The sequence below is a fragment of the Trachurus japonicus genome, chromosome 10 (genome assembly GCF_045865225.1).
Source record: "Trachurus japonicus isolate A0001 chromosome 10, Traja_1.0".
NCBI lineage: Eukaryota > Metazoa > Chordata > Actinopteri > Carangiformes > Carangidae > Trachurus > Trachurus japonicus.
In genome coordinates, this window is record NC_140916.1 from 18613877 (window position 1) to 18636428 (window position 22552).

General features: G+C 42.8%; 2 protein-coding genes across 2 annotated transcripts in view; both read left to right on the plus strand.

Annotated features, from left to right (window-relative positions):
- The first annotated feature begins 83 nt into the window (after window positions 1–83).
- Window positions 84–13128, plus strand: LOC146979763 (uncharacterized). Its single transcript, XM_085789767.1, has 19 exons — window positions 84–250; window positions 1277–1485; window positions 1756–1891; window positions 2367–3257; window positions 3968–4453; window positions 4551–5945; window positions 6536–6622; window positions 6928–7083; window positions 7280–7396; window positions 7842–7958; window positions 8088–8144; window positions 8272–8820; window positions 9406–9645; window positions 9760–10483; window positions 10983–11113; window positions 11216–11269; window positions 11368–11531; window positions 11621–11681; window positions 11979–13128. The coding sequence occupies exons 2-17, from the start codon at window positions 1310–1312 to the stop codon at window positions 11494–11496; spliced, it is 5445 nt and encodes a 1814-aa protein (XP_085645893.1). The 5' UTR covers window positions 84–250; window positions 1277–1309; the 3' UTR covers window positions 11497–11531; window positions 11621–11681; window positions 11979–13128.
- Window positions 13129–20922: 7794 nt separating this feature from the next.
- Window positions 20923–22552, plus strand: part of kcnip1a (Kv channel interacting protein 1 a) — a 40971-nt gene continuing 39341 nt past the window's right edge. Inside the window, exons 1-2 of the mRNA XM_085789773.1 lie at window positions 20923–21162; window positions 21285–21585. Coding sequence (XP_085645899.1) covers window positions 21498–21585 — 88 coding nt within the window. The 5' untranslated portion in view covers window positions 20923–21162; window positions 21285–21497. The remainder of the gene's footprint in view (window positions 21163–21284; window positions 21586–22552) is intronic.

Below are 22552 nucleotides of genomic sequence, written 5' to 3' on the forward strand. Positions count from 1 at the left end.
TCAGAGGATTTACTTATGGAAGAGGAGCCACAGCCTCGGTTCAAGGAGTGGATAGACGGACAGTGGAGAAGAGGAAGACTGGGCTGAGTGAGGGGGTTAACAAGATGAATGCCAGCTGGATGTGGAGGATTCTGGCAAACTCCAACCTCTGTGGCGTTTCTAAGGGAACTACGGTGCAGAAGCAGAACTTACTGGAAGCTCGTCGCTGCGCTGAGAGGATGAAACTGCCGTCAGTGGAGCAGAAAACCAGGTTATTGAATTCAATTTTGAGAATTTACAGCATTGCACATTTATTACTGCCACAGCTAATTGAAAGCCTCATCAGTTTTACAGTTTTTAGAATTAAACAGATCATTTTCCAATATTGTGCTGATAGGAATTCGAGTCTTTTAAAATTTATCTATTCTTGTCTGTACCAAGTTATGCATTAGCCACACTTGCTTGCTAGCTTACTTATTTGGTTTAACTAAAAACTAGTGTGGTGCCCATGTGAACACTGGAGACAGTTTTGCTTGTGTAGTCAGTCCTCCTGTTCATTGCCGTTAAAAGATCCTTTCTTAATCCTCTATGTTGGATAGTCCTCTTTTAGTGCAAAAATAAAATGTAACACTCAACAGATAAATCTCCCAAATTTACTGTCTTTTTGGAGCTTAGGCCAACCAAACCATCAATTTTAGCCCATGAATAACATGTTTTATATGCTGCATGTTGTGAGTGCTTGTCTTGTGTCAAGGTCGTGCAGATTTATACTCCTTTGTCCTTGTGTTTGTTGTATAAAGCCCCATCTAACATTGATTTTGGAAAATGCTATACATGCAGCGGTTTTGAAGATACCCACTTGATTTGCCCTCCTAGACCACTGAGCACTGACCACATTTTATTCTTGGGAACTGTGGAGTTTGTTTCTCATCATTGAGGTTTTTGAGGATGGGGGGGATTTGTGAAGCGTCGACTCGTAGGAGGTGCAGGAGGAGAGGAGAGATTACATGCAGGAGGAGGAGAGGAGAGATTACATGCAGGAGGCAGAGTAACCTGAGAGATACCTGTACCCAACTACTTGCTACCAAGCTGTTGACATCGTGAATTATACATGACTGTATTTTGCGTGTATCTTTCTTATTCTATGCCATCATCTACGTACCTTTGTCTGTGTCAGTTTGTTTTTGAGGAACATGTAGATAAGAAGAGTGAACTGAAGAATGAACTTGGTTTAATGCTGTTTCACTTGTTCTTCCTGTGCTGAACGAGTCTGAAACCACTGGTTCTTGTGCCATAGGTAAAACTCACCTCGAGGGCCCTGGCTTAACCAATGGAGGATCGCGTGGTCCCATCGGAGACGACGGATCCCGGAAGTAGTACAGTTACCGTGGCAACAGACTCGATGGGAATTGATCCAGACCTGCGGCTTCTGTGTGACAGAGTGAAGGTCCTGGAGCAGAAAGCAGGTTCAACCATTCACCAGTCTGACAGTTACCTGAGGAACAGGTGAGAGAGTGAGGGTGAGGGGATCCAGTGACACACACACCAGCTACTATACACTCACTTTTGGCCAAGGCGATATCACATATCACACGCACCTGACGGCATTGCACATTGCACAGGCTTCTGCTAACATCTCCCTTGGAATAACTCGCTATCGGAGCTGTACCTTGTATCTTTTTTCTAATAATGGAGATAAAGCAGATTCAAATGTATTTGTATGAAGTTAAGGCGATGATGTAACACAAGCTTGCCTGTCTTGTGTTGCGGAGGAAGGATCAGCGGGTTAGAGAGGTCAGAGAGGAGTCTGCTACAGCTCTATCAAGCCTCTGCCGCCCACCTCCCCAACATGCAACACTCCCAGAGGCTGGACCAAAGACTCCACATGCTCAGGGAGGAGGTCAGGACCATGGTGAGTGCTCAGGTGTTTTTTTTGAAGACATAATAGACATTGATGTGCAGACCATAACACAAATTCAATGATGGAAAAAAGTAATGGAAAGGACCATAATGCTTTTATCTGCTGTTTATTGTTAACACACTCAGAATAATTTAAGATGTAAGGGAAACAACACTGAAAAGATGGTAATGACAGAAGCAAAACAAATATAAGCACAATATATAAATATTGCTAAAGACATGTAATTTTATTTGATTTATAATTCAATCAAACATCAATGCACAGCTTCAAGTAGAGTCTGGTGCTGGTAGGCAGCATGAATGTATAATTTTATTTGTTTTTATATTAATTAATTAATATAATATAAGAAAAACAAAAAATACTAGAAAGTATTGGCAGAGGACATAGAATAATAACAGTAGTATTCCAGTCTTAAATATGACAAATTTGTCGTTGCCCTCCTCTTTCCATCTTCTCTGCTATTCAGACTCAGGAGAAGGAGCGAGGGGAGCAGGTGTGGAGGGAGCGACTGCAGCGCTGTCAGAGGCAGCTGAAGGCCAAAGAGGAGGAGATGAGCCGCCAGTCCCAGTACTTTGAGAACTATAAAACCCAACTCCAACACAAGCTCAGTCTGGCCCGGGATAGAGAGCAGAGCCTACAGAACCGCATCTACACTTTAGAGAAGCAGCTGCTCGACATGACTGTGAGTGCCGCCACTGGGATGGCAGCAATCAGTGCAGTCAGGATTACTGCTGGGACTGTAACACATTGGACAGAGCAAGAGAGGCTAACCTCTATGAGAGGAGAGGGTGAGGGAGAAGAGGAGAAAAAGGAGGAGAGGAGGAGGCAGTGGCAGCCAAGTGTGAGAATGGAAAGAGAAGGAGGGCGAGTGGGCGACGAGGGAACGACAGAAAAAGACATGGAAGGAGGAGGAGGAAGAAACAAGGACACACCACAGAGCTCAAATGAAGCCAGGCTGCAAGGCTTCATCCTGAGTCTGCAGGAGGACCTCAGGGTGCTGCTGGAGAGGGAGGAAGATGGGATGACAGAGCGGAGGGGACTGACGGAGCAGCTCCAAGAGGCGCAGGAGAACAGACACTTCTTGAGCTGCAAAGTGGAGGAGACGAAGGCAGAGGTGGAGCAGCTGAAGCTGTCTGAAAGCTCCCTGATGGAAGAGGTGGAGGAGCTGAGAGAAGAGAACCACAGACTCCAACAGATCCTCAGGGAAGCTGCAAACCAAACACCCAGTCAGCCGTCTGTGGTCCCTGAGTCCACCTGCCCGAGTCCTGGGACGAGCTTGCCCATCCACAGTCCAGCTGTTTGTCCTGAGCCCTCCAACACTCAGCCATGTTCCACCACCATGGGACATTCCTCACAGGTGTGTAAAACATGTTAGATTCAATGTCAATCAGAGAGTCTCAATGAGATCTGAATCTCTTTGGACAGACCTGAGTACAGACGAAAGAAATTAGACACTCAACAAAACACAGGCTGTCATACACAAGCACAAAAAAACAACTGCAGATACACCTAAAAAGATCCAGTGAAAAGTGATGAGACTTTCCATTTTGGAGGATCTGCTCAGCTAAAAGTCTGATGTGCTGCAAAGTACCCGAAGTTCTGCATGCGGATGCCAAGAGCGTAAAATAGAACTCACAATGAGGAGGATTTGTTGTGTGTCTGTATAAACCAAGAGGATTATTTGTGCCTGACACATTTTTGAAAAGCAAATTCCTTCATTTCTATTTTAAAACTCTTTAGAAAATATTACAATCAACTATTGTTTCCTGTCCTGCAGTTTCACCAGTTTTTGGTTGGTAAAATAACTTGGTAAAAATAACTAAAGGATTTATAGATGTTTGATCTGGTGTTATTGGCTCAGTGGTGTAAATCCCTCCTTATTATTGCATGATTTACAGGATAAAAAGGCTGAATGTTCCCAAACAGTGAAAGCCCTTTTGTGTGTGTGTGCATTACATAACCACTTCTCCCCTTGTGTTTGTACAAATGATGTTAAATATCAAGTGTTTTATTGTTTCCATATGTATTTAAAACCTTTTTTTTTTTTAAATTCTGATCTCAATGCAGGTCCAGCTGATCTTGAATGGGGGAGTGGACCAGTCAGGTTCATCTGCAGTTCAGAGTCTTCACCACCAGGGCACAGCAGAGAGCACATGCAACAACACGGAGGATCAGTCATCATCTGGCAAATCAGACCCTGTGAAGAAGCTCTTTGCTCACTGTGACTCCAAACAAAACCTCAGCTTCCAGTCACTCTCCTTCACTACAGAGACAGTGGATGAGTTTAAACAGGAGGCCTGGTTCTCCAGAGGGCTGTTCAACCTGGAGGAAAGCCCCAGCGAGGAATCTGATGCCCTGAGGGAAGCATACAGAAGCTTGGGGTTAGGACGAGATGTTGAGGCTCTTCAAAAGCAACGTGACCGTCTGGAGGCTGCCCTGCAGCGTGCACAGGAACAGCTGGAGGTGGTGGCTGAGGAGAATACTCAGCTAAAATTACAACTCAGGAAACAGGCAGAGGAACGAGAGGGAGCAGAGCAGGCCTCAAGAGGAAAGGTATGTTGAAGCACTCCCAGCTGTGTTTTCAAAAATGAAGAAGCTTTGCTCTGCATCCAGTGTATCACTAATCAAATTCAACCTCTCTGACATACAGATCGGCATACCATCCACCTGTGAGGGAGGTGACCATCTCCAGCCTTCTATCCACGACGACACCATTCTCGGCCTTGCACAGGATGATCTTCTCCAGGGTCTTAACCAGGAGAACCGAGCCTTGGCGGACCGGATCCAGGAGCTGCTGGCTCACATCGAGCTCGGAGAGGAGGAGATCGACGCTGAGCGAACACAGCTGAGGGAGCAGATCTCCAGGTTGGAGGAGGACAGATCCAAGCTGGAGCAGGAGAACCAGGAGCAATCGTGTCTGATCACAGAGCTCACCAGGAAGACTGAGGATGATCTCAACACCATCATGGAGCTGCAGCAAAAGTTAGAAGAGAGCGGAGAGCTGATTGGCCTAGAAGCATGTGTGGACAGTTTAGTTGAAAGTGTGCTAAAAGGGAAAAACGAACCACAGTTGATGTCGAGTCCACAACCAGATGATTTGTCTACAGCTTCAGCTCATGCATTTCAAAAAAACGATGATCATGATCCATTGCAGAGAAGCCCGCAAAACAATTCACTGACTGATCAAGTGGACTACCTGACCAAAACAGTCCAGAGCCTCAAAGCAGAACAGGACGAACTGACAGGCAGCATCAGCTCTCTCAGGCAGCAGCACGGAGAAGTAGCCATGGCAGTGAAGACACAGACAGAAGAGAAACAGCAGTTAACTCGGGCAGTTTGGGGACTGAAGGAGGAGAAAGACCGCATCTCTCAATGTTTGACTGGTCTCAAGCAAGAGAGGGAGCAGCTTACCAGGAAAGTCTGTGGGCTGAAAGATGAGAGAGTTCACTTTATTAAGTCCATGAGTGACCTGAAGGAGGAGAAAGAGCAGCTAATGAAGTTTTTATCTGGTTTCGAAAGAGAAAAAGAGGTGTTGACAGAATCTCTCTCAAGCGGAAAAGAGGAGAGAGATCGAATCATGCAGTCCCTGCAAAGTTTAAAGACAGAGAGCGAACAGTTACACCAGGCAGTGCTCATTTTGAAACAGGAGAAAGAGGAACTAACCATCTCCCACAATTATCAGAAAGAACAGGGAGAACGGGAGCAATCATCTTACACTTTACAAGATGGCAGTGATACGTCGATTAAGTCAGTTAGCAGTCTGAGAGAAGAAAAAGAAAGACTTCAAAATTCAATCACTTGTTTGAAACAGGAGGAAAAGCAGATGCTGTTTGTAATTCAGGGCCTAAGAGAGGAAAGAAGTCGTCTCCAATCTGCTCCCCCCAGCCAAACCCAAACAGAGGAGAGGAATCAGGGACAGCATCTGTTGAATCCAAACAGTAATGGCATGATGAAGAAGACAGAGGGTCCTCAGAGACTTATTGGGACCGGGGACTTTGCTGCACAGAGATGTCAGACTAAAAACTACAAAGGAAACTCTGTACAGGTACAGACATGTGTGATTTATGTGTTTGTGTATTACATCGGTGTCCATATTGTGTAAGAATGTCGATCGTTACAATTTAAAAGTACTACTACTTTTATTGATGCTACTTATCATTCAGCTTGTTAAACAGTTCTCTTTTTGTAATTTAGTAAGACTTGAAAAAAAATAGACACAAATTAAAAATTGCTTAATTTACATAGATGTTACATTCTTGAGAAGAAAACTTCAGAAGATTTGTTTTGAAGAAATTAAGACTAATGGTGCAATGATGGAAATGTGCCCACACTCAGGGTCAGAGAGCTGGGAGTGTGAACAGCCAAAAATACATTACAGACCATTGCCTTGATAAGAAACAGAGATGCTGAGATTTAATGTGCTAAATAGCTCTTATATAGCAACAACAAATATGAAAATCTCTTAATTTCTCTGTCACTTCATGTTGGAAAATATTTGCACTGGGTTTATACTGGGGTTCGTGGCCCATCTGTACAGTTTTGTCTCCTTTTGTATCCTTTCAGCATTTTGGCTCATTGTGTATGATAATGTTTAATGACTGTGAACTTACACTGAATGTTTTTGATGGACTGTAGGAGCAAAGCGATCTGATGAGGGAGATTGGAGATTTGGGAGCACAACTCGAGAAGTCACAAGAGGAAGTGGACAAAAGCCGTGAAGAAGTGAGTTTTCACAACTTTCCTTCGCTTTTGATAAAATCAGGTTTACGTTGGTCTTTTCAGTAAAGGACAAACAAGATATTATATGTTCATATGTTGATGCTGTATTTTTATCTGTATAATTGTTTAAACATGTAAAATGACACAAGAACCTTACATTTTTGAATGTGATAGATTTACAAATCCAGACTCGACCACAAGGATAGTTGGTTTATTCAGTGTATAATCTTTTCATTGTATCATGTTTACAGGAGGATGAAACTTAGCAAACACACAATGTTGATGTTTCTGTTTGTTCACATGTTCAGACAAAGAAGCTGTACGGTGAGTTGAATGAGTCAGAGGCCAGGAGAGAGCAGGCAGAGAGGAAGGCAGCCTACACAGCTGAAAAGATGGTGAGACTGACTGATGTAACCAGTCAGATGGAGGAAACACAGAGGGAAAACCAGAACCTCAATACCCAGGTATTTAATTAACAAGATACATAAAAATGATTTACAGTTCATAACTTCAACTTTGTGACGATACCTTTTGTTCTGCTTGTTTACCTACAAATGTATTTACTGTAGCATTACAGGCAGTTATCCCTTTGTTTGGACACCTCAGTGTTTTCTATATGTAGTAGTGTCTCCTCCTAAACAGTAGTTTTGTCTGCCACAGGTGAAGGAGCTGCAGAGCAAACTGTCAGGTCTGGTCAGGGAGAAGACTGATGCCCTGTCACTGAAGACACAGATACAGGAGCAATACAACATCCTCACAGCTCAGCTCAAAGCCAAGGTAACAATTCCTCCCTGGTTTTGTTATATTTCATTGAAAGACATTAACCCCAAATGCTGCAATGTAATACATTTGATCTCCTCTGTTTGATTGAATCTTAGCAAAGACAATGTAAAATGATCATCTGGCATCATGTGGCACAATTTAACCAACACCAGTTTCTCCTTTCTGAAAAGCGAGTTTCATTATTAGACTGATGGTTACGTATGGATGTATCACATTTACAGTCCAGACTTTAATACTCACAATTTCTATTCTTCTTCACTTGTTTGACTTAAAATGTTGTCTTGATTGTGTAAAATTGAGCAATAATAGATCATTGCAAATATATAAAGATGAGAAAGCAGCAACTTCATGCGACAGGTTTCATCACTGATCTGTCATTCACTGTGTGTGTGTGTGTGTGTGTGTGTGTGTGTGTGTGTGTGTGTGTAACACTCCACAGACGGTGGCTCTTGAAGAGCTGAACTCTGAGTATATCGCCCTAAAACGAGGACAGGACAGCCAGGGTGACACTGCTCTCGTGTCACTTCGGACACGCTACAACGACATCAGAGCAAAGGTGGTAACAACCAGCTTTTTTTTACGCCATGATATAGTTTAAGCAGTTAGTTACGTTATAAGCTGATACAGTATGTTTTTATTAATATCTATGTAATAATGTTCATGTTTCATTTTGTTTGGTTTGCAGTATGATGCACTGCTGAAAAAGAGGAGCCAGACAGACCTGGATATAGCTCCTTTAAAGGTGAGCACAGAGAGATATATCTCATGCTGTACAGTCTGACACTTCATAGTACTGACATCTATTTTCTGTCATGTGTCAGTGCTTTCAGTAGCTGATTTTGACTGACAAGCCTTTTGTCCAATAACAGGCCAAGTTGTCGTGCCTGGTAGTGAAGTGTCAAGAGAGGAACAACCTTTTAGCTCAGATGGTGAAAGCCATGCACAGACAAGGCTGCGTAGACTCCATGCTCACACAGCAGGTGGAGCAGCTCCTCAGTGACACTGCTCTGCAGGACTACACAGCAGCATTCACTCCAGGAAATGTCGGAAGGACTGAAGATAGCGGTGCCAGGTTTACACCTAGATTTATATCAAAACTTCAAGACTACGCCAGTGGACTCAAATCTGATCTGACCTGCGCTGCTGCATCCACACCTGCAAATGAGCAGCACCAAAACGGAGTGACACCTGGGTCTGGAGTTAAAAAATGCAGTGAGAAATATATGTCTGTATCCACCACTGAGTCTTCAGCAAATATTCAACCCTGCAGGGGTGAAGTCTCCGCTGCAGCAACAGGAGAAATACAGAAAAATGCCAACTCCCCTGTGCCAACTTCACCAGTGCAAGAGAAAACCAGTGTTGCAGCAACGTCTGTTCTTTCACCTCTGAAAGAGAACTTGGTCACCGACACAGCAGAGGTGAGATCATGAAAACAAATTGAAGTCAACATGCTATTTTATTAATCCTTATGTGGGTATTTTTGTATTCTAATATGTCTTTGTTTTAATTTTTTTTTTAAATGTCAAAAAATCTAACTTTTTAGCAGCAATAAACCATTACATGTCTTTTGAAATAATACCTAATTCCTGGCCTCTGGTATATCTGTATGTTTTATGCTACCAAGCCAAGGATTCAGTAAAAATGCCTCATGGCTTTACAGTTCATGGCTTTGTTCTTTTATGTTTTTTAATACTGTCAGGCTGTAGAACATGTCATGTCAACAAGCCATCTTTATTGTTTTCAGTAGAGCAAAAACCTTCCACCAGTGTAGCAAAGTGTCCCGTTCGCAACTGGGTTTTTAGGAAATGCAGAACTAATTTACATATCAGCGTTAAGAAATATACCAGTGAGGAAGAGGAAGAAGCTGTCAAAGTATTGCAGTTAATTTGACATTATTGTGTCCGTGTTTAAAATGTGAAACAGAAACACCTTTAATAGTCTGTACTACAAATGTTAAATTAAATTGGAAACACACCATGATATTTTTCTCAATCCCACAGCAGCCATCTCCCACTGCCTGTGGATCAATCCAAGCAAGCAAAGGTGCAGAAAAAGTTGGACTTCATCATCCGGACATGAAAGGAAAGTCCTCCCCAGATCTGACCAGTTCAGCTGGATCCTCGCGGAGTCCTGCTCCTCCAACCCCCAGCATGCCCGGCAGTGTGCGCAGGAGGCTGAGTAGTCCTGAGAAGATCATCAACCTGCATGAGGAACTCCAGAGGACTCTCAAGAGCAGCTATAAGGTACGAGTGAAATAGATAATTACACTCACAAATCAAGATCTATCCAGGGTTTTGCATTAAGGGAGATGTTGGCACAGTTTATGTCTAATAAATGCTTTTCTCCCTCATCACAAGGTTCCAGTGAGCAGAGGACGAGGACATGAGTCCAGGAAAAGTCTCTCATCTTCTGCTCCTGCAGGCTTCAACCTGACGTCTCAGACGAACAAAAAGCAGAGCTTCAGTTTCAATAAACCACATTCCAACTCTGTCCCTGTCACCACCGCTTCAAGCCACACTCAGCACACTCCTGTAGTAACAAATGAACTTGCTGCTACTAAGTCAACAACACTTTTCAATGCAGTTGCCTCTAGATCTGCTAATGTTGCATTTAACCCCAACACCTTTACTTACCATCATTTAAAAGCAGACAGTTCTAAACCTACAGTATCTGCTCATTCTAGCTCATCTACCTGCCCAATTGCACCTAACAAAGACAAATCCACTAATATGACAACATCTCCCAAACTGAGAAAGGAAGTCACTGCTGCCCCCAACATATCTGATACAGTACATACAGCTTCAACTCCTTCAACTCTGAGGACCACTACCACTGACTCCAGTGTCTTTATATGTTCTGACACTAATTCAAAGACCACTGCCTCACACCCGACTGCCCCTGGCAAAACAACTGCCCCCAATTCAAGTATTTCTAATGGTGCTGCTGCCCCACCATATGATGGACTTGCATTCGCTGCATCCGGGACTCAATCTGCTCATCGCTCTCCTGAGAGATCCAACAAGTCAGCCAGACAGACCACTGCTGCTCGAGATAAGACAAAGCCAGCAAGACCCAGACCAGGTGATGCTCATATTCACTATCATTTTTGAAAGTCCCGGTGGAAGATATAGTTCTTGTTAAAAGTTGTATTTGCTTTATTGATACAATGAAAAATAACTTGCACCCTGTGTGCACACTTTCTACACTCATGGGCCTAATATTGTGATGTACAACAAAAGAATATTAGTTTTCTTGATATGGGCCAGTCTCTGTTTTTATCTCTTGTATTTGAGAAAATGTTGTTCTGGGAGTTTAATGTTTTAAATTGCCCACATAACACACTGCGGTAAACGAATATAAGCTTTTACTGATTTTTTTGAATTCATTATCTAGCTCTGTATCTGAACGCACGGTGTCCTGTTAGGTTTGTTTATTGGTGTTAGAACCATAGCAATAGCAGGTGAATAAAAGCAGTACACCATATAACAAAAAAAGAAATGGAAGTGGTAAACATGGACATTCAGTAAAGAGAGAGTCTCCTAATTGTTGTTGATTTTTCTTGGTTCTTCTTCTCCCCCAGGAGCTCCAGCAGAGGTGCGCTCTGTCGAGGTCATCAAAACAGTGGGCCACAGCAGCCTCATGATTGGCTGGGAGAGGCCACCGCTTGACGAGCTGGGCTGCAGTAACGGCACGTTTGTGTATGGATACAGGGTAGGTCCAGTAGACTGAAAGCTACAATGACACGTGGACTGGGACTTTGAAGGATGTGTTATTCTGAAAGATTTTCTTTTTTTCATTTGAATGACCTCTCAGGTGTTCATAGATGGGAACTTCCACAAATCTGTCATGAGCTCAGCGTGCACCAAGGTATCAATCTCTCTCTTCAAACTAGTCATCACTTGCATGCTGTTACTCCCACAAACAGAGCAACTCATGCGCTGCATATTTTGTATCTCTTTCTACAGTGTATTGTGGAGAATGTCGACCTGAGTGTCCCGGTTCATATCAGTGTCCAAACACTGGGATCTAACGGTCTGAGTTCAAACAGTGTCAACACCACATACAGGAGGTCAGTCAGGACAGACCAGCACTGACTGACTGCGACATCTCACACTGTGATGTAAATGAAGTAAGGCAAGGCCAGTAATATTAGGCGACTGTTGATTCTGCAGTTTCACAGTGTCAAATTCACACATTTTACTTCAATCTTTTTGCCAGTGTCTCTGTGCAGTTACGACAACTCAGTGAAAACCTTCCTCACTAGGCCGAGGTGTGAATGGTAAGTTCTGAGCATCTTGATATCTATGTGCTTTTGTATCAGTGTTATTCAACAACTGCATGAAGTACATTTGGTATTTACGCGTCTTTGTGTAGCACTGTTCTGTTGTTTTAGACCAAAGTAAAATCTGATAAAAAATGTTTAGACATAAACATCATTTTCTACACCAGATGTGTTCCAGCAACCTTTGATTTAAAAATAAATTAACAGATGAGACTATACAAAACAATGACAAACTCTCTCCTGTGTGTGTGTGTGTGTGTGTGTGTGTGTGTCTATCTGCCCTTCAATGCACAGCCATCTACAGCTATCTATAGCAGCCCTCTGAGGGGCCGTCCTACCTTCCACCTCAGCGGAGACACGGTCACACTGCTGGGATACACTCTCCACGTGAGGCTCAGGTCAACCAATCAGAAAAAACTCAGCTCACGTGGTTATTACCTACAGTATGAGCACATTGTGACCTGCGACCAGCCATGAAACCTCAAAAATGATTAACTGAAGATGTCAAACTAAACACCACATATGACTTCCTGCCTCTGCGCTGACACTTGATCTGCATGTGAAAGCATGCGAGGATTGGCTCCATCCTCGTTGGAAGAACCTCCTGTTCCCGAGTCCTGCACCCACTCGTTTCACCTCGTGAATGCCAGGTGAAAGGCCAGAGTGGCTGCCAATCAAACAAGTCGAGAAAAACGGCTAAACGCAAATGGTTTGAGAAAAGCCAAGCTCAGTCACAGTCAAACGCTGTCTGTGACACCTACATGTACTAACACTGGAGGGACGTTTGCATCTGCTGCACTATTACACTGTGTTCAACTCTGACAGATCCCCACTGCTGCCTCTGTGGACCCTGTGACGTGAACAGCTGGCTGATGGGACAATTACTGTATGAAAAGTGTTTTTTTTAAAGCAACACTTACTGTATAATGTGCCGACACAACATTGTACCCGCGGGTCATCTTACTTGATTTTTACACATGAAGCCAAATATGAGAAAAGAAGATTCACTCCAAAGACTGATCTGTTTCCTACTCCTCATAGGTCTACGTGATTTCCTTAAACACAGAAGCCAGATGTTATTTTAGTTCTAAGATTTGCACACAATCATTAATCAAAAAAAGAGAATACCACTGATATTTTTTTTAGAGAATCTTATAAAAAAAAAAGAATATGCCAATGGAGTATATTATACCACATGTCTTTTTGTATGAGTGACACTGTCTTTCATACCTAATTGATGTCATGTTTGCACGCTCACATTGATTTTTGTTTTATACAAAGTTCACAACACACGTGATGTTCTTTTGCTACTTACTGTATGTACGAATGTGGAGTGACCATGGTGCAGCAAATGTATTTTTCTATCAGTAATTGATGATATTGATTTCCCATTGATTGCTTTCAACTGTATACAGAATAAATGTTTATATGATATTAACTGTCATTACAGTGTTGGGCTGTCTCTCTGTGCAAGTGTGTGCTTAAGAGTTGAGACTTGGCAAATCCATGTATTTCAATTTCAATGTATAGGGTGAGAGAGCTAAGAGAAACAGTCACAAAGCAGAAAACGACTTTTTGTCTTTACACGACCCTTTTATTATCCCACAACAGCAACAACAAGCTGCTGCGTGCATTAAGTGATTTTCCCTTTATATTCAACTCAAACACTACCCGTTAATGAACATTAGATGGCAGCGATTTTCAGAGTGAAAACAGCCATCCCCTCATTTTGTGTGTAGTGCTGTGGGTGCGTGTGTGTGTATAAGCTAGGGGGATGAGATCCCAAAAGAACAAATGTGGGACAAAGACAATTTTTATGTGGGACAATGTGGGACAACCATTGCCAACGAGAGGTCGTCTAAAATGTTGATAGATTCTATCCTGGGTCTAAAAAACAAACAAACAAACACACAGACTGCCAGTTTCAATTTTATCACTAGTGCTTTCATCTTCCTAATGCAAGACTGCATTACAAAGTAGAACGTTTCCTTCCAGAAATGTTGAAAGTGCCGAGGAGGGAACTAGGATGTGATCTCTGTCAACATGGGAATCGAACCCATGACTTTAACATCTGGAGTCACACATTGCACAGACAGAGCTAAAAAATTTGTAATTGTGATAGATTTAGCCTCAAATATCTCAGTGTCTTTTCTTCACATCAGCCAGTCTCATAGGTTGAGGCCACTACTCACTATCACAAATTAATTAGCCAATCAAACAACAACTGAGTCATTAACATTAACACAATCACCTGAGCTGACTTGTCTTTTTTTTTTACCCTTTAAAAAAAAAAAAAATCCCACAAAAATCAAAATCGTAAATACAAATTCATAATTGTGTAGACATATTCAGGCATTGTATAGCCTACATGCAAACCAAACCAAAAGGAGAACAAAAACAAATGAAAAAGGTATTATAATACTAATTTCCTTACTTAAAGTTGGAGTTAATTATTAGTTGTCAAATTGGGTGAACATCTCATGGTCTGCCTGCTGTCTGTCCTGTGTGTGCACTTAAAATGAGCCAGGCATTCCTGCACAGCCTTGGCTTTTGAAACTGAAACTGAACCAAGTGATTCAGACCACAACAGCCACAGGGGCTGTTCAAGTCTGCTCAGGACAAAAGGACAGAAAAAAAAAGAAAAAGAGAGATGGGTGTAAGGCCACTTTGGGAGAGAGATGGTAAATATGGTACAGTAGCCTACTACACAGCAACAGACTGCTCCAGTTCAAAGACTTGGAGGAGGAGAAGCAGCAACTTCCATCAGCGCCACGTTACGAGGACTGGGACAGCAGACAAACCGACTGCAACATGACAGCCAGACAGCATGGGAAGGAGTGTCCTGGTGGCAACAGGGTGGCAGTGTACCGTACACACTACAACATGATTGCACACACAGTCAAGAATGAGAAAAACTGAACAACAAAATTTTGAAGAAAGCGCTGTGAGCTGTGAAGGGAGCGTTGACAGCAATGGGCCTTTACAGCTGCAGTGGAGAGAAATACCACCCAGAGATCAGTGACAGAGCTGCCAAGGGCTTGGATGTTGTGATGGATCACTGGATTCGTCTGGTTGGTCCTGATCATGAGTCCAACTATGACGAGAGACACTTATGAGAGGTCAAATGCATGAAGACAGATGGTAGAGTAGTAGAGGCTGCTCTGCTTCTGCCTGGCAGGTGGGTACAGTGTTGTTAAGTCAGAGCCAATCCGTAACTGGCTATGTGTGAGTCCCCCTGGTTAGTTAGCACGCAGCTACTGGTGTCACATTGTTTTGTCTGGTAACAAACATTACATTTATTTGTTTGTTACGGATGTCCAACTTAGTTTCAAGTTTGTAGCCTAGGCTACGCTGTTGGCCGCAGAGTTGTGAATCGTGCTGGTTGTAATTGGTTGTTGGGCCACAGGTAACCTCACCCTCTCTACCTGTTAGCTTTGCAGCAACAACTGGAGCCACAGTTAGCTAAGCTTTGTCAACGTTTAGAGTAGTATCTGTTCACATGTGTCAAGGGTTTACATTATAGCCATGAGGGCATAGCAACAAAAAAATGATCTAGTAGTGTATTTATTTCGCTTGATGCATGATTACAAATTCAGTAAAATCTTCCTTCCTTCCTTCCTTCCTTCCTTCCTTCCTTCCTTCCTTCCTTCCTTCCTTCCTTCCTTTCTCCCTTCCTTTCTCCCTAACTCAAGAAATTCAAAGTGATTGATTGCTGTCCACAAAGAAAAATGCCACACAGCAAGTCTGAGCCCTGTGGTATCCAACATGACTGACCAGTCAAAACCACAGATTGTTTGATTGATGATCAATTGTTTGATATTTGAGGCTGGATTTAGCAGTGAGAGAGAGCCTTTATGATGGTGCATGCATGAATTTGGGGGATGAGTGTATATATTTTGCTGTAGGTGATAGATAGATAGATAGATAGATAGATAGATAGATAGATAGATAGATAGATAGATAGATAGATAGATAGATAGATAGATAGATAGATAGGTGCCAAGGGCAGCTGACAGAATAATATGTCTTGCCTCAATATGCATCATAATTGAACCTTAAACATAATTGAGCAACAGGGATTAGTCTTAGTGAGGACATTGTGTTCATTATTGTTACAGCTGTGGGGGAAAAGTTGTTTTTCCTCCTGTCTGTGTGTGTTTTGATTGTTCTGTTGAGCTCAAATAGCAATATGATGATTTTACTCACCTCACAGTCACAGCCGTTCATGTTATTAAATCCAAAGCTGATATAGAGCTGAGAAAAAATGCTTTCACACAGAAAAAAAAGATTCAGCTGAAATTTGGTTCTCTGTGCACTCTGGGCGAGTGAGGTACTGTAGGTGGCCACTGCTCCTCCTGGCTCCGCCACCGCCCCAACTCAATATGATCTAGGCAAATCACCAATAACTCAAGTGAAAGAAGAGGAAGACGCATCAGCAGCAAAATACTGCTTCATCATCAGCTGCTGTGCTCGGCAGCTTCGGGAGCTCCTCTGAGAACATCGTCGCTCAGGCTCAGCAGAAAGTGAACCATGGTGGAGGAGGGAGAGTATTAAAGTTTAGCATTAGTGCGCGTGTGTTGTATTCAAGGGTGTATGAGTTTGAGCTGAGGTGGAAGGGTTCAGTGCATCTAAACACCCCGTAAAGCACCATCGCTCAATTCTTTGGACCTTTGTCTCTGCTCTTCTCCTATTCCTTCCTTCATTCTGCCTCATGCATGTCAAATGAAAAATTAACTCAAACAACTAAAAAGTATTCACATGAACATCGTCCTTTGTACTTGACTATTTTACTTTTAGGTCTCGTTATACATCTACAATTCAGTAAATTGTTTATTTTACGACTTTCATTTATTTGACTGTTTTACTTTAAGAAGAATCTTTCACAAAATGAAATAATGAGCTCATAATCCCCATAATCATGCATCATAGTACTGCTACTTGTTATGATAAATTATATAAAATAGAAACTTGAGCTCTCCCTTGACCAACAGGAACGGTTGCTTGTGGGTTAAAATTGTACTGCAACAATAATACTGTTACATCCAGTACATTTCCACTGACCATTTCTCTGAATTATTTGCGTGCATGCCGTATTTAGTGGTATAGCCAAGGGATGGGTGTCGACTTCAGGATTTTAACACTTTGGCTGTCCTCTACATTAATCATAAGATGTTAGCTCCCAGGCCAACAGTCCAAACTCTACATAAGCAAAGATTTGCTCGGTATTGAATCCTGGCATCTTGCCTCAGCTTTATTAATACTATATGAGGCCTTTGAGCACATCAATTGATATAAACCTGTTGGGTTAGGCTCAAGTTTTAGATGATGCACTGTGGTCCTGCACTGCACCAACTAAAAAAAGCCTCAGTAAAAGCTGCTTCTATGCAGCCGGCCTCTGAGCTGGACCCACAGGACTCTGATTACACTCCCCGGGGAGCCTCACCTTCATTATGAAGATGCACGTACACACCGACATACATGATGCACAGGCCCCTGCAGTGTGGACTCAACATCTTGTTTACATGAGTTAATGACCTCTGTGTTAATTAATTTTCTGCGCTTGATGGTAATGATGCAAAGCTCAGCTCCGCTCAGCTCTGCGTGCTCTCATGTAGGCCGACATGGGAGTTAGACACAGAGCGGTGGAGAGAGATGGAAGGAACACAGTAAAAAAAATAGAAAATAGAGGATGTGCTTGTCACAGGGATGTCAATAGAAAAAGCTGATAGGCAGAAGACTATTGCAAGGATATTCTCTTGAGACGCTTAAAGACACTTCTGGTTTTCTTTCAGTGTGTGTGTTGTGCATATGTGTGTATGAGTGTATCAACACTGCAGGGGGTATCTCCTCCTCGCAGGATCGTGTGTATGTGTAGCGATGCAGAGAGACAGTTGTCTGTGTGTGTCTGTGTGTATTTGTTTGCTGGAAATGGAGAGACAGATGAGAAAGAGGAGAAGGAGGATGGTGTGTTGAGGTTTTAATTTCACCCACGGGGGACGTTGTCACTCCATCATGGCCGCTGACACCTTGAGCATCCTGGGGTCCTGGAGTGGGGGGGTGGTGGTGTTGGTGGTTTGGAGTTGACTTCCAGCGCCTCCAGGGCGAGGCTTGCTGCTCACACCCACAGATCAGGCTCTAAAAGTGGGTTCCTGTGTCTGGACAGATGGGTCTTGACGCTGGAAGGTTGTTGTGCGTTGTTGACTTGTCATACAGCTGTGTTGTGGTTGTGAGACTGTCTCAGCTTCGTGTGTGTGTGCGTGTATCACAGCAGGCATGTGTGTACAGTAAGTGCTGGAACTCGCATGCATAGGATATTGTCGTATTATGCAAACACATTCATTCATGCTAAAAAAAAATCTCATCACATACAAATTACCGACTGGTGAGCAGCGACTACAGCTCCGGCATTCTTCTGTGCCGTCTTTCTTTCCTCATGTGTTGTGTTGTGTTGTGTTGTGTTGTGGGGCCTCGGTCTTTTCTCTTCACCATCTCTGTGTCTGTTGTTGTGGCCATATCAGTCCATCTGAGAGCCTGTTATATTTAGAGGCAAAGCACTATCAGAGCTTACAGCTGGCCGCCTGTGATTCAATTCTGACAGATCTACAGCGTTCAAAGCAATCTCCTCTCTTTTTGTCTCGCTCATTTTTCTGCCTATCTCACCCCTCCCCTCCCCTCCCCTCCCTCCTCTTTCTCTCACCACCCTCTCCGTCCTCTCTTTTCTCTCCACTAGACTACTTCTACCTCTTCTTTTCTCTCTTTATCTGTCCATTTCTTCTCTGTCTCTTTTGCACAGTCCTCATTTTCTCCTTTCATCTTCACCATTTTCTCACACAAGTAGTTAACATTACTGCCACTTTTCTTTTCTTTTACCCTGCATTTTCTTGCCAGTTTGCCCCCCTTTTCAGTTCACTTTGAAACGCGTGGTTGCTCTTGCACATCACGAAACTCTATCTCTCCTCCAGCTCCCCTCGTTTCTTTTCTCTCCCCAACTCCAGTTCACTTTCAATTTTTCCTCACATCTTTATGATCCAGACAGTGCCTATCAGGTGCACTCGCTCCCATACCAGGCAGCTTCATCACTGTGAGCAAATTCATTTTGAAACAAATATCAAACAACGCAGCCTCTAATTTGGGAAGAGACAAGCAATTAGCTGCTATTACATCCTTGAATCTGTGCGCAAAGGCAACGCTAATCTCATTAATCATGAACAATGGGGGCGGTAATAGAGAAGCATGTTTATGGAAATTTCCCCACACAGTAATCTCCTTCATGCTTAATGGCCAAAACAGTGGTGGTGCTGCAGAAAAAAATCCTGCAGCTTCTTACACCTCCACTTAACCTGCTTTTCTTTCTTTCTTTCTTTCTTTTTTTCTCTTGCTAATTTTAGTCCAGCTGTTTCCTGATGTTGTTTTCTTTATCCCTGTCTTTCCACGTTCAGGAAATGTGAAGCACAACAGTCGGAGTCTGTGGAAAAGTATTGATCCCCGTCCCTGCCAAACCTTTCAGCTTTTGGATGGGACATTGAGTTTTACATACCAGCCCCATCTTACACCTCCTGGTCTTGGCAGACTCCCCCAGCTCATTCCCCTTCTCCTCCATCACTTTTCTATTTCTTCTATTTTTTATGCCTTTAATTTGCATTTTTATTGTTTCATTGCTTGCCTCCCTCTCTCTCTTCCCCCCACAGTGTCTGCTTCTATCTATTCCTTCATTTTTTTTTCTCCTCCCAACTTTGCAGCTATTACTGTTTTCTCAATTTTGCATTTTAGCTTTCAACCTAGTAGCCATATGGATTCAGGACTATATATAGCTCAAAAGGACATTATAAGATTATCTCCCAGCATCCTCTTTCTCCTTCCCTCACTCTCCTTTGCTCCTCTTTCTCTTTCTTTTCTATCTTTTCCTCTCTCTTTCAGGCTTGTCATCTCTCTTGAGTAATGTGCCAGTTTCAGATGATGTGACGGTAGCACTGTGTTAAAGCCCGGCCAGGACGGGTCAGGGGTCTGGTAAAGGTCAACAGCATGTGATCAATTTTAAGACTGGTCAAATACAACTGGATCAATTGATTGGCAGTTCTGCTGTCTGGCTGCAGGTACTGTATATTGATGAGTTGAAATTGGGGTCAAAGGAGTCAATAAAGTTTAGGGTTTGGAAATAGGCAATGCATATATTAGAGAGACAATCAGTAACTAAGTACATTTACTCAAGTATTGCACTTAAGTACAACCTTGACACGCTTTTGGGCATTTATACTTGTTCCACTACATTCCAGACTCCAATATTACAAATACAAATACACACAGTCATCTAATTAAATGAATCGAGCTGTTTCAGATTAAATATGCCTATGTAAAGAAGAAAAGAAAAGAAATTCTGCTTAAAAAAAAATCTCTTTCTAACTTTCTTTCAATGAATTTTTCTTTCTTTCTTTTTTTTGTTACATTTCTGTGTTATGATTTTTGTTTGAGTATCAGCTCACTAGGCTACTCTGATTATCATCTTCATTACTTTTATGCCCCCTGTTATTAAAACTCACTAAAAAATATATTAAATATATCTTTCTCACTGTCTTCATTTTACCATTTTATTTAAACAGGAATCCTGTCACATTTAAATTTTATGTGTCACATTTTTTATTTCATTTTCCCCTGAAAAAATATGTAAATTAAAAATATAACAAACTTTTTAAATTACAAAAAGAATATTAATACTCATAAACACCTTAAACAGCCACAAAATAATGGAGACAAATGATTAACAACACAGCAAAGAAGAGGATAAAGTGTCCAGCAACCTTACTGTAACAGCCATACGCTCCCTGATCATTATGCTATAAGCACACGTATCTCTGTTTTAGAGCATCTATACAAACAAGTATATCATCATATCATACTGTATTTCTAATGTTGGTCAGCAAAAAGAAAAGGTTGATGAAGTTACTGTACTGTCATAAATAGAGACACAGCTCTTATCAGCTGATGAAGGGTCTTTATGTCTTCTAAAGACTGTGGGAGGGGTTGAGTGAGGGGTGTGCACAGTGTGTGTGTGTTTGCCTAACTGAGGGAAACAGAGGGAGCGCAGTGTGTTTGCACTGCTTTGTGGGGAGCTGTCCATTGTCCCTGGTGCTGAAAGTGGATTACTGCTCCCCCACTTAAAAGGGGGGATAGATTTGATAAGCAAGAGAGAGAGAGAGAGAGAGAGAAAGAAGAAGAAGCAGAGAGAGAGAGAGAAAGAAAACCAAGAGGAGTTTATGAGCTTGCTTCATTACCACAATCCTGGAGGCTGACTGCAGACTGAGAGGAAGTTTCTTGGAAACTTGGATTGTAAGCAGACCTCAGACCAGCTGTAGCTGTCTTACTCTGACAAGGAGCGTTTATTCCTTTGACACACTTCCTCTTTCAGACGTGCACTCATATATTTTCTGTACATCTCACACATCTTGCTCTCAAACAGACACTAATTTGGACACAGTCAGAGGTAGGATGCAGAAGGCGAAGGAGGAGGTGGAGGAGGAGGAGGAGGAGGAGGAGTGGGGGGAGGGAAAGCAGGGGAAACAGAAGGAGAAGGAGATCACCGTTTCTTGTTTTCTCTCCCTCCAGCTCGGCAGGACGAAGGGCGACACAGAAAGAGGACGGAGCGCCTCTGCTCCCGCTGCTTCCACTCTGTTGGATTCATACACTCCGCCAGAAGAAGTTCATCATTGATTGCCACTTTGCTCTGACGGTGCTGCTGCCGCTGCTGCTGGTTCTGTCCTGGAAGCCCCTGCCCTGCTCTGGCCCCGCTCAGCCTGCTGCGTCCGGGTCACTGTCAGGATGACGGGGTGCGCCAAACGCTGCAAACAGGGACTTGTCAAGTTTGCCCTGTCCCTGCACAAGCTGGTCACTGGGACTCTTATTAAAGGTATGTAAGTGCTGACATGTCTCTTTGTGAATGCACTCATTGTTTTGTTTCTGTTGGAAGTGCAAGCAAACGTGTATTTATGTGTTTAACTGATATTGTAGCAGCTAAATTAACTTTTAAGTATCACAAAAGCAGAGGTGATAGTCTGGTCCATCTCATCTTTCATCTTCATCTCGTACAATTCTTTTGTTTACCCCCCTGCATCTGCCGTTGACCTCGTTCTGCTCACTATGTTCTCCAGAGGGAGGAGTGAAGGAGACAGAGATGAAGGGAGTAAGCTGCTAATAGAGAGGAGAGATAAAGTTGATATAGAGCAGAGTGAGAGAGAGAGAGAGAGAGAGAGAGAGAGAGAGAGAGAGAGAGAGAGAGAGAGAGAGAGAGAGAGAGAGAGAGAGAGAGAGAGAGAGAGAGAGAGAGAGAGAGAGAGAGAGAGAGAATGAGGGAGAGAGAGAATGAGGGAGAGAGAGAGAGAGAGAGAGAGAGAGAGAGAGTGCGCTTGTGATGAATGTGAGTAATAAAACGTGTCAGTGTGGCAATGGGGAAGAGGAGCCGTACACAGATGACGCTGAGAGGAAGGGGAGGGTTTTACTATTGTAATTCATTACTTGTTATTAGATGTGTGTGCTTGTGTGTGTGTATCCACAGTTCGGTGCCTGTATTTAAGGGTCCAGTGTTGGTGTGTGTGCACGCTGAATTAAAGTAGTATTTTTTTTGAAAGGGAAGGAAAATACACACAAAGCTGCCTGCTTCAGCTCTGTGTGCTTCAGAAACTGTATGCAGCACAGCAGGCGCCTGGAGGCACACACACACACACACACACACACACACACACACACACACTTACAGTATAATACTCTTTGAGCCAATTGACATTTTGTCTGGAGGGATGAGAAACATCAAAGAAGTCAGTTACACACATACAGTAGACACACAAAAGACATAGTTGCACGCACACACACACGAACAT